At 58.0% G+C, this 12,240-nt stretch overlaps 1 protein-coding gene across 1 annotated transcript; it reads left to right on the forward strand.

Moving 5' to 3' along the window:
• Positions 1 to 283: 283 nt before the first annotated feature.
• Positions 284 to 7,947, forward strand: KRT8 (keratin 8). The gene is made up of 9 exons (XM_072797814.1): positions 284 to 722; positions 3,756 to 3,964; positions 4,582 to 4,642; positions 5,124 to 5,219; positions 5,778 to 5,942; positions 6,185 to 6,310; positions 6,817 to 7,037; positions 7,159 to 7,217; positions 7,526 to 7,947. The coding sequence occupies exons 1-9, from the start codon at positions 375 to 377 to the stop codon at positions 7,714 to 7,716; spliced, it is 1,476 nt and encodes a 491-aa protein (XP_072653915.1). The 5' UTR covers positions 284 to 374; the 3' UTR covers positions 7,717 to 7,947.
• Positions 7,948 to 12,240: the final 4,293 nt, after the last annotated feature.

Below are 12,240 nucleotides of genomic sequence, written 5' to 3' on the forward strand. Positions count from 1 at the left end.
CTGCAGTGGCTGGTTGACCCCAACCCAGTCTCTGTGACAGAGGGCTCCGGCAGGCCAGGGTTTCTCTCCAGCTTTACGCTTCCGGAAGGAATCCCTCTTTCCGGAGCTGGAGCCCCGCTAGAGTGGGCTCCGGGGTGGGAGCAGCTCTCTGCTGCCCCCACCTGAGTCCGGCCTGTAGGTGGCAGGTGTCGGGTTAGGCCCAGCCCCCTCGGGGCCCAACCACTCAGGTACCGGGCGGATCCACCCCCTTGGGCTGGGCTCTCTTTTATAAAGGGCCAACCCTTGGGCACTCTTCCCACCTAGAAGCGGCTCCTCGCGCTCCTTTTGGAACCTCTGTCAGGTTCGGCCTCCTCGCCTCCACTCCAGCCTCCACCATGTCCATCAGGGTGACCCAGAAGTCCTACAAGATGTCCACCTCCAGCCCCCGGGCCTTCAGCAGCCGCTCCTACACGAGCGGGCCCAGCTCCCGCATCAGCTCCTCCGCCTTCTCCCGGGTGGGCAGCAGCAGCGGCAGCTTCCGGGGTGGCCTGAACAGCAGCATGAGTGTGGTCGGGGGCTACGGCGGGCCCGGGGTCGTGGGGAGCATCACGGCCGTCTCAGTGAACCAGAGCCTGCTGAACCCCCTGAAGCTGGAGGTGGACCCCAACATCCAGGCGGTGCGCACCCAGGAGAAGGAGCAGATCAAGAGCCTCAACAACAAGTTTGCCTCCTTCATCGACAAGGTGAGCCCCCCACCCTCCCCCGCGGGGCGGGCAGTGCCTGGGGCTGGCGAGGGGCTCCGCCTGTGTCTCGGTGGCCGTCCGAGGGCACGTCTCCAGCCCCCACTGGCGATCCTGCCGGCCCCACCCACCCTGGCAGCGCTCTCCCTTCCAGCTATGACTCACTCCTCCCATGCACTTCGGTTTGGGTCGGGGCAGCTAGGGGGAGAGGGTCCCCGGCCGCCCTGACCCTAAGCCTCGAGGCTTCTTCCTTCCTCATGCATGTCACTGCACCCGAGGGTTGAGCCTGCAAGAGTCCCAGCTGTTCAGCTGTGGGGTGGGGCGGGAGGGCTCTGCTCCAGGGTAACCCTTCTCCCTGGCCCTGCCCCAGGGACTTCCCAAAGGGGCTCCTCGGCTTTTGAAAAAAATTTTAAATATTTTACATATTTAATCACAAGAGACACACACAGAAAGAGGCCGAGACCCAGGCAGAGGGAGAAGCAGGCTCCCTGCGGGGACCCCAGTGTGGGACTTGATCCGGGGACCCCGGGGTCACGCCCTGGGCTGAAGGCAGAAGTTGGATCACCGGGCCACCAAGGCTTATCCCCCCCCCGCCCCCTCCCTTTTTAAAAATTTAAATAGGGTTTGATAGGGTTCTGGAATCAGGAAGCAGGTGTCGACTCAGCGGGCAAATATTGATCGAGGCCTTTGGCATCTCACGTCCTGAGTGTGGGGGCACAAGGATGAGTCATCAACAGCGGCTCCCGCCCTGGGGGCCGGGGTGGGGGCCCCCCGAGGCCCTCGGTCTGTGGGAGGTGCTGGGCCCCGGGCCCTGAGCCCTGGGGTGGGTGGGGTCGGCGTGGGGTGGGGGGCGCCAGGAAAGCCCATCCGGGATTCAAAGTCTGCGGGCGTTGGGCACCGCGCCCAGGTTTTGTGTCCTGTTCAACCCCAGAGTTTATGGCCCCAAATAAGGCGTCTGCCGCCAACGCCCCTTGCCCACCCAGCCTGGCCCCTTGCACGCCCCGCCCGGCCTGGCCCGGCCCAGCCCAGCCCTCCGACGCAGCCGGGCCCAGCAGCACCCAGCAGGACCGGGTCCCTCCCCGCCCACGGGCTCCTGGGGGCCTAGTGGGAAGGGAGGCCGGCAAATCCTGGGCCAGAGCGGCGCCCTGTGAACCAGAGCCCTTGACCTTAGGGCCGGGCGGCCTCCCGGGGCCCCAGCCCCAAGTCCCCGGTGGCGGTGCGGGCCTCTCCTTGGACCGGGTTACCTTACCAACCCTGATTTCACCTCTAAAGTGGGCGTGATAATCCCCAAATCAAAGAGGTTTCACTTATTGGGGCCCACAGAGTGTGCAAAGAGCTTAGTTAGCAGTGCTGGCCCCGGAGTAAGCAGTCCAGCAAGGCTCAGTGTTCACATCATTTACTTTTTATGATTTGGGGGCGGGATGACCTGGGGCAGGAAAGGATTGATTAGTTACGTACTTAATTAAAGATTTTATTTATTTATTCATGAGAGACACAGAGAGAGAGAGAGGCAGAGACCCAGGCAGAGGGAGAAGCAGGCTCCATGCAGGGAGCCCGTTGCAGGACTCGATCCCAGGACCCCGGGGTCACGCCTTGGGCTGAAGGGAGACGCTCAACCGCTGAGCCACCCTGGCGTCCCCACAAAAGGATTTACAGGGAAGGATTGGTTGGATCTAGGCTGCACCCTTAAGACCGCCTTCTCTCTTTTTGGTTCCTTCGATTGAAAAAAAAGTGACGACTTTGGGTTGGCCAAGGACAATGCATTCCTGTTCTTGGAAGCAGTCTATTATTCTTTCCTTTAAAAATTTTCTTTCCGGGGCGCCTGGCTGGCTCAGCTGGTGGAGCATGTAACTCTTGATCTCGGAGTTAGGAGTTTAAGCCCCAGGGTTGGGGGTAGAGATTACTTAAAAAATACAGTCTAAAAATAGACAAATAAGTAAATAAATACATAAAACTGTTTTTTAAAAAATATTTATTTATTTATTTGTTTATTTATTTATTTGAGAGAGAGAGAGAGAGAGTGTGTGAGAGCATAAGCAGGGGCAGTGGCAGAGGGAGAAGGAGAAGCAGATTCCCTGAGGAGCAGGGAGCCGGATGCAGGCTCCATCCCAGAACCCGGAGATCATGACCCAAGCCGAAGGCAGTCACTTAACCGACTGAGCCACCCAGACGCCCCTAAATGAAACCTTTCTAATATGCCTTAGTTTCATCTTAAAATCTGGATTCCTTGAGCCCAAGGAACCCGGGACCTTTGTGTCTGGGGCAGGAGGAGAGGGCCGAGGATTCAGGCCAGAGGTGGGTGGGGGACCCCTGCCAGGCTGGAAAATCTCAGAGGGAGTGCCTCAGGGAGGGGGTGCTCAGTGTGCGCCCAGATCTGCATGGTCTCTTGCCCCTTCCCTGGCTGAAAGTGCCATCTGCAGGGGGTTAGGCTCCTGGAAGGGCCTGCTGGGCTCCTCTGGGCCACTGTGGGGTTAGGGAGACCCAGGCTCAGAAAGGGGAAGCAGCTCGGTGTCGGTGCAGCATGGGTTAGTAGCAGCATTTATTTAGCTGACCCCAGGTCTTCTGGCCAGTGCTCTCGGGGCCAAAGGGCTGAAGTTTCTCTGTAATCTGTAGGCGCGCCTCAAAGCCACTCCAAATAGTAATGATGAGGATAACATTTGCTATGTGCAATGAAATTTCTTTTTCAATCTTATACAAAGTGTTAATCGAGACTTGGCTATTCTTACTGATTTGTATACAGTCTAAGCAAATAAGACCTATTTGTTCTGCAAATACCATTTCAACATAACTCTCCTAGCCCATCCCTTCCATCCGTGTGCTTGCTTGTCGTCCCTTGCCCCCGCGCTCCCCCCAAACCCCAGCATTACAGGGGTTTCTCTATCAGGCCACTGGGGATCCTTCCAGAACAGCTCACCCGCTCTCTGGGCTCTGGAGGCCCCACCGGGAGCGGGTCAGAGGAGAAGACGATGCTGGCTTCCCTGCAGACTGCACCGGGGCCCGAAGTAGACCTTCTTGCCCCCTTTCCCACCCGTGCAGGTCAGACACCTGGAGCAGCAGAACAAAATCCTGGAGACCAAGTGGAGCCTCCTGCAGCAGCAGAAAACCTCTCGGAGCAACATAGACAACATGTTTGAGAGCTACATCAACAACCTCCGGAGGCAGCTGGACACCCTGGGGCAGGAGAAGCTGAAGCTGGAAGTGGAGCTTGGCAACATGCAGGGGCTCGTGGAGGACTTCAAGAATAAGTGAGCTGCCCTCCTTCCCACCGCCGCAGCCCTGCGGCCCTGCCCTAGACCCCGTGGCCCTCTCTGCCTGGTGGGCAGCGCGGTCCTGTCCAATTAGGGCGACCGGAGGATCGGCCTTCCCAGGACAGTCTAGCCTTTACATGCTGTCCAGGCATGATTGTTAATAGCGCCCACCCTCTTTCAATCCCAGGACTGTCCAGATTTGGACAACAACTTACGTGGTAGTGCTTACATAGTAGCCCTAAGGTGGGAAAGGCCTCTGTTGTATCCTTACAGCCCTGGCCCTATTTATTCCTTACCTTTGACGTCCAGCACACCCCAGAGAGTTCTGTCTGAGGGCTCCTGTCAGTTCCCGTCTCTGACCCTCTAAATGAGCCTGATCCAACATGTGTTCATGGATTCGGAGAGGGGTTTCCTGCTACAGCCTTCCCCACTGGCTGATGAAAACCCGGGGTAGGGCTGGCGGGAGAATGGCTGGTCAGGGCGGAAGGGCCGGACCTGCCCTCCTATCCTGCATCTCCATGAACTGAATTTCCTAGATGTTTTTGCCTCCCCAAATGCTCAGGACAACCTCACCTTTGCCTTCATCCTCTGATTCTAAGTCTGTTCCTCACCAGATACGAGGATGAGATCAAATTGCGTGGAGACATGGAGAATGAATTTGTCCTCATCAAGAAGGTGAGGGAGCGCCCCTCCGCGACCAGACACAGGAGGCGGGGCTTAGAGGCTTGGACGAAGGCTTTCTGGGTTCTGTCCCTAAATATGTCCAAGTAACGGACGTTTGGCTACCTGCTAGGTATACAGCACAGAGAGGCGGACAAGGACAGAGGAGGTAGTTAGGTGCGTTTTGGACAGAACTCTGGACAATGATGTTGGGACGTGGTTAAGAAAATGGGGCGGTAGAATTGGAGGTGTGGCCATGGAAAGCTTCCTGGAGGAGGAGGAGGAGAAGGAGGAGGAGGGGGAGGAGGGGGAGGACTGCGAGAAACCGAGGTAAAGGTGTTTGCACCGGGGATACAGGTGTGGCGGGGCAGAGGCTGGAGGATCAGGCCACAGAGTGAGGTGGGAAAGCCATTTAGTTAGAGGGTCCTGGGCCATTGAGTGCCCCTGGTTGCGGCATGTGGGTCCTCCGCTCAGGCCCCCTTCCCCTACCACCCAGGATGTGGATGAAGCTTACATGAACAAGATAGAACTGGAGTCCCGCCTGGAAGGGCTGACCGACGAGATCAACTTCTTACGGCAGCTGTATGAAGAGGTATGTTCTCGGGGGGCTGCAGACTGAGGGGCCCCCACCCCAGCAGACAGGGTGTCACCACTGAATGATCACAATTATCGACATAACCCAGGGTGCTCGTTCTGTATGTTTTGTCCCCCTGCATGAGGGCGAGGGAGGCTTTATTACCCCACTTCACAGAGGAGAAAACAGGCTTGGGAATGAAACAGCCTGTCCAAGGCCGTCATACGGAGCCTTTGTTCTAAATCTTTGGGCTTTATTTTTTTTTTATTTTTATTTTTATTTTTATCTTTGGGCTTTATAGCAAGTTCTTTAGGGGGCAGCTGAGTGGGGAAGGGCTCTACCCCTTGGGTCACTTACCTGGAGCTGCTTGGCCTTCGGCCCTTGCCTCCTTCATCTGTACCTCCCCCTGGGGTTCAGGCCTTTGACCCGTCTTCCCAGCCCTAGCTCCCACCTGCTTCTCTCCCCTGCTGCTGGCCTCCCTGTCTTGTCCCCGAGGAAGTCCCTTCTGCCAAAGGAGGCTTTTGTGCGCAAGGACAGAGCCTCACATCGGCCCCTGCCATTGCCCCCCACCCCCAGGAGATCCATGAGCTGCAGTCCCAGATCTCGGACACGTCCGTGGTGCTGTCCATGGACAACAGCCGCTCCCTGGACCTGGACGGCATCATCGCCGAGGTCAAGGCCCAGTACGAGGACATCGCCAACCGCAGCCGGGTGGAGGCCGAGACCATGTACCAGATCAAGGTCAAGAGCGGGGGCACTAGCTGGCCTTCCCCTTTGGCGGGTTCTGCGCCTTAGTGCAGGAGGGAGCAGGATTTCAGACTCTATCCTGCCTGCTGTGAGCGGGGCCCGCGGAGTGGGTGCTGGGGAGACCGCGGTATGGGGACCTGGAGGTCTGGAAGAAGGCTGGTGGCGGTGTGTGTGCGGGGAGGGGGCAGAGGTGAGGCGAGCTGGGCCCTCGCCTCACTCCCGCCTCCCACCCGCAGTATGAGGAGCTGCAGACGTTGGCCGGGAAGCACGGGGATGACCTCCGTCGCACGAAGACTGAGATTTCCGAGATGAACCGGAGCATCAGCCGCCTCCAGGCTGAGATCGAGACCCTCAAAAACCAGGTATGGGCCGGGCCGGGGCTGGGAGAGGCTCCTCGGACATGACAAGGTGAGGGCAGACCATGCAGCCAGGGGTGAGGGGTCTGGGGTCAGGAAAGCAATTCTAGACCAGACTTTGAGCTTCTCAGACTGCTCCCAGGGGGCAGAAGGGTGCTGAGGAGGTCCCTGGGGCCGTGACGGGCCGGCGGGGGATGGGACAGACAGCTGCTCCAGGATGGGCCCCCGCAGGCCTGCTTTATTTGATCTCTCCTCTGCATCAGGGTGAGGTCAGCTTCTAGTGCGTTAGGGCGGCTGGAAAGTAGAGACCTGGGGCGGAGATGGTGCCCCGCGGTGTCCCAGGGGAGGAGCTGGAGCAGGGAGGTGCCCGGGAGCCGCTTAGGTTTCCCTGTTCTGTTTCCTGAAGGCCACCGGTAGCATTTGCCTTGAGCTAGGTGGAGTCGGTTAGCTTAGGGCGGGGGGAGGAGGCGTCCAGACTGCGCCACCCGCTCACCTGGCCCCCGTGCCCCCAGAGGGCTGCCCTGGAGGCTGCCATCGCCGACGCCGAGCAGCGCGGGGAGCTGGCCGTTAAGGACGCCAATGCCAAGGTGGCCGAGCTGGAGGCCGCCCTGCAGCGGGCCAAGCAGGACATGGCCCGGCAGCTGCGCGAGTACCAGGAGCTCATGAACGTCAAGCTGGCCCTGGACATCGAGATCGCCACCTACCGCAAGCTGCTGGAGGGCGAGGAGAGCCGGTGGGTGTGGGGGCCCTGGGACCCGCGGTGGGCACGGGGGGAGGGGAGGGAACGGATTCCTGTAGCCCTGGGACGAGGGCCAGGAGCCCGTTCTGAGGTCCCGTGTATCCTCCGGGGACAGGCTGGAGTCTGGGATGCAGAACATGAGCATCCATACGAAGACGACCAGCGGCTACTCCGGTGAGTGTCCTGGCCCCGGCCTGCGGAGGGGGGGGGGGTTCCGCAGCTCTAGCCATTCTCTCCTGTTCGAGCGGGCGGGGGGGGGGGGGGGGGGGCTGGGGCGAGGCAACGGTCTTGTCCGAGGTCACGAGTTCCCAGCTCTGTCCTCCCCGGGCTCCCGGTTTCCCCCAACAATCCTAAAGTAACGAAGGGGGCCCCCGGCCCGGGGACTACAGGGGGGCAGGGGACGGGGCACGCGGGGGCGGCATGGAGCCCGATGTGTGCGGGCCTCCTGCGCTCATTCTTCGGCTGCTTCCGTTTCTGACCAGGTGGCCTGAACTTGGCCTACGGGGGCCTCACGAGCCCCGGCCTCAACTACGGCCAGAGCTCCTTCCAGTCCGGCTTTGGCCCTGGCGGTTCCTTCAGCCGCAGCAGCTCCTCCAAGGCCGTGGTTGTGAAGAAGATCGAGACTCGCGATGGGAAGCTGGTGTCTGAGTCGTCTGACGTCCTGCCCAAGTGAACGGCCAGCGCGGGCCCCCCCAGCCTCCTTGCTCTTGTGGCCCCATGAAGCCTTCGGGGGAAGGAGCTGTGCAGGGGAGCCTCGCGTACGAGAGACCCGCCTAAGGCTCAGCCCCGGTCCCCAGCCTACCCTTAGGGGGAGTCTACTGCCCTGGGTACCCCTTCTTGTCCGTGCCCCCGACCGAAAGCCAATTCAAGTGTCTTTTCCCAAATAAAGCCGCTGCCAGTCCCATTTGCCGTATGCAGCCCTGGTCTGTGGGGTGGGGGAGACGTGGTCCGGAGGCTCCTGGGGCTCAGAAGCTGCAGGGGGTGGTGTGGTTGGGAAGTGGGGGGCACTGGGGAGGAAGGTCTGGCTGTTCCCAGAGAGACTTCTTTGCCGAATGCCAGATGACACCTTCATTGTTAATGTGCTCCTAAACACCCCACAACCGACCCTTCGAGGCGGGCAGAGCGGGTTCAGGTGCTAGTCTCAGGAGGGAGCCCACTTGCCTGTCTGCCCACCTCCCAGGGCGGCTTGCAGGGAGGGCCGGGTGAGCGGCCCAGCGAGGAAGAGGAGGCTCCGGCATTACACTCAGTGCAGTTCCCCAGCCTCTCCTCGTCCCCAGCCAAGGTAGATGGCGTTTCCTTGGTGGCCACAGATGGCTTTTTGCCGTCTTCACTCATTTGCAGCTGGGGACCAAGGAGTCCCCGTTTCCTATCCCTTCAGAAGCTCAGAATCCATTGGTAGCAACTGGACGTGTCACACCCACAATTTCCAGAAACCTAGATAGCGTAGGACTTGGCATTGCTCAGTGGGCTCTTCCCTGCTCCGCTGAGGGTTGCACCCGCCCTACACTGGGCCCTGCCACTCTTATTCTACCCTTTCACATGCTGTGTTTACATATATATATTTTAAAGATTTATTTTAGAGAGAGAGAGAGCTCAAGCGGGAGGGGCAGAGGGAGGGGGAGCATCTCCAGCAGCCTCTGCACTGAGTGTGGAGCTCCCGACCCAGATATCATGACCTGAGCTGAAACCAAGAGCCGGCCGGACGCCTAACCGACTGCACCCCACCCCCCAGGCCGCCCCTCCTGCAGTGTTTATATCCTATGTACAGCTGAGTATGTGAAGGGCGTGTGCGTCCCGTGTTTGCATGTGGAGGGTGTGCTGTGTTTGCAGGGGTGGGTACATGTTCTGTGAAGTGTGTAAAGGAGTTTGCCCGTCTTTGCTGAGATGCAGCCTCCAGGTAGGCTCTAGACGGGCAGGGCCAGAGGTTCAGGACACACCTGGGTGGGGCAGGGCATCCCTGGCACGCGGCTCTGCCTGTACCACCTCGGAGTTCCGGGCAGGTACCCCGATCCCTTAGCACTGGACTAAGTGTGAGGGATTGTCCACACTTAGTTCAGACTTTCCAAAGCACCAAGGGAGAATAAAAAAAAACCACGCAGAGAATACCGAGGTGGGGGGCAGCGTGGTGCAGGAGGCTCGAGTTCTGGCCCCGCTGCAGGGCCTCAGGGGCCCGAGATCCTGTCCCCAGATCCTTGGCTTCCCCACCTCTGGGTTCTCTGGACACCTCCCTGGCTGCCTACGTCCACGGAGCTGCTTGCAGACTGATCCCAGGCCTTCTACTTCCGCAGCCCCTCCCAGGGCCAAGGCCCAGGGTTCTGGACTCTGTCACAACAAGGGACTTCCCTCTTTCATGATCACACTAAGCACCATTATTTAGAACACCAGTATCTCTCTAGTTTTGGCAACAGCTTGAAGTAAGAAATGCATTTTTATCACAACCTATAGACTAACCAGCCTTCTCTTCACCTGTGACTGATTCCCTCACCGGGTCCCAGGAGGCAGCAGGGTGATGTTGGAGCCCAGAGCGGGCACAGCACCCGCTGAGAGGGACCTCCTGCACCCTGAGGCCCCAAGTCAATATTTTAAACGGTGCCCCACCCAGTCCTCCCTGAAGCCAGCCACCTTCCTTATCAGGCCCTGCCCCTCCGTGGTGGGCATGCTGGGGGCAGCCAGGGGCCCCACCGATAGCCTCCTGATACTTCCACACCCCAGGTATTTGCTCAGGGAAAGGCAGGAAAACTCTAGAAAGAATTCTTTTCCTTCCCCATCTTTGTTTCCAGATTGCTGCGTGCCTACTGCGTGATCAGGACGCTCAGCATCCAGGAGACGCCCAGTATGGGAGCCCGACAGCCAGTTCTCATTGAGACAACGCTGAGGAAGGATGGACGCTAGCATTTTTAAAAAAATATTTTATTTATTTATTCATAGAGACAGAGAGAGAGAGAGAGGCAGAGACCCAGGCAGAGGGAGAAGCAGGCTCCATGCAGGGAGCCCGACGTGGGACTCGATCCTCGATCCCGGGGCTCCAGGATCACACCCCGGGCTGTAGGCCGTGCTAAACCACTGAGCCACCGGGGCTGCCCGACACTAACATTTCTTAAATACCTACTTGATCCGCAGACGTGGGGCTTCGTCACATTCCAACCTTCCGACGACCCTGTGGGGCAGACATTACAATCCCCGTTTTAGGCACGCAGACCTTGCGCAGGGTCGCATCATGTGCCGTGATGCAGGTGCTGTGCCAGGCTTGGGCTAGTGCTTTTGGGCCATGCTAGGTTTTTATCACGTGTACACGCGACCTGCACAGCTGAGAATTTTTAAGCTCGTTTTTTTTGTTTTTGAATAGATGATGCCCCCGTACACAATTCTAAGTGCAAAGGGCCTTCTTCCTCACCAGTTACCTGGTTTCTCCCCCAGAGGGTAACGGATGTTACCTGTGTCTTGTAATTCATCTCAGGTAGAGTTTCTGTATATAGCAACCCTCAGGGACGGACGTGTGTACAGGTGCATGTTCACAAAGGGCTTTGTGTGTGTGCGGTGTTGTATGTCCTGCTTGGCGTTCACTCAACAGCTGTTCCTTTCACACCAGTATGTAAATGGCTGCTTTTTGCTTTTGCTTTTTCTTCTTCCCTTTTAAAAAAAAGATTTTATTTATGATGAGAGACACAGAGAGAGAGGCAGAGACCCAGGCAGAGGGAGAAGCAGGCTCCATGCCGGGAGCCCGATGCGGGACTCGATCCTGGGTCCCCAGGATCACGCCCTGAGCTGAAGGCAGCACTAAACCACTGAGCCACCCGGGTGTCCCTGATTCCTGCTTTTTCAAAGCATTTTAATATTCTTCTTATGGATGAGCCACTCTGCATGTATGTACACATGTAAGCAAGGAAGCAAGCAATGTGGGGCCTGAACTCACTGCCCTGAGATCAAGAGTCCCATGCTCTACCGACTGAGCCAGCCAGGTGCCCCATATTAAAAACAATATTTTAATTAAGTTTTTGATATTAATTCCACTGTAAAGTGCCACAGTGTATATAACCAATCCTCACGGTAGGTCTCTTTGATCTTCTATTATGACAACAAAGTTGGAGTTAATAACCTTGGGTACGTGGGGTAATTCCTGGAGTTGCTGAGTCAAAGTATATGGACATTTAAATCTTTGATAGTAGAAAAGACACTTGTTTTCTTTCTTTCTTTCTTTCTTTCTTTCTTTCTTTCTTTCTTTCTTTCTTTCTTTCTTTCAGATTTTATTTATTTATTCATGAGACAGAGAGAGAGAGAGAGAGAAGCAGAGACACAGGCAGAGGGAGAAGCAGGCTCCATGCCGGGAGCCCGATGCGGGACTCGATCCCGGGACCCCAGGATCACGCCCTGAGCTGAAGGCAGCGCTAAACCACTGAGCCGCCCGGGTGTCCCCAGAAACTTGTTTTCTTATGGGACCAAATTTTAGTTTTCTAGACAATCTATGGGTATAACAGGCCCATGTTTGACTGTTCCTGATAAATCAGCTCTCCCCGCTCTAGGAACAAAATAATGAGTTTCCAAGCATTTGTGGGCCCCTCTTCATACATTGTCATTTTAAGGTTTTGCTCTGCCCGCCCAGGGTGACCCGGGCTAGGACGACCCGCGGTCACCCTCGTCGGGGATGCTAACGTAAGCTCAGGACGAGGGCCAGACAGCCGATAGTGTAGGGCGGTGGGAAGGGGGGAGGCTGCTGGGAATAGCAGCCCGTGAGGAGGGGAAGAGGGGCCTGGGGACGAGCAAGGCGGAACAGGGCGGGGGCACTGGGCTGCTTCTCTGCCTGTCCTGGCGGGTGGTAGCTCCCTGCCCGCTGCCCGGCATCCTGGCATCCCTTCCTCCTCCTGCTGACAGGGCCCTCCCCTGCCTGGCCCCTGCACGCACAGCGTCCCCCCTGTGTTTCGGGAGCTTCCGTCCTCGGGGCTGGGCTGCAGGCTGCGGTTGAAGGGCCTGTCCTGGGGCAGGAGTGGTGGAGCCAGCGGCCGCTCCGGCGCTCCAGAACAAAGCCTTTGTCCCTTTCTTGCTGGGGCACAAGCCATGAAAGGCAGAGAGCGCTCACCGCCCCGTGACAGAGAACATTTCCTGCATCACAGAAGAGTCCCGTGGGTCCCGTGCTAGGGAGCACTTGTAAAAGTACAAGGCGGACTTGCTTGCTCTCCTACTTAGCAGCACGCCGCGCCGG

Source organism: Canis lupus, chromosome 25 (assembly GCF_048164855.1).
Source record: "Canis lupus baileyi chromosome 25, mCanLup2.hap1, whole genome shotgun sequence".
NCBI classification, from domain to species: domain Eukaryota; kingdom Metazoa; phylum Chordata; class Mammalia; order Carnivora; family Canidae; genus Canis; species Canis lupus.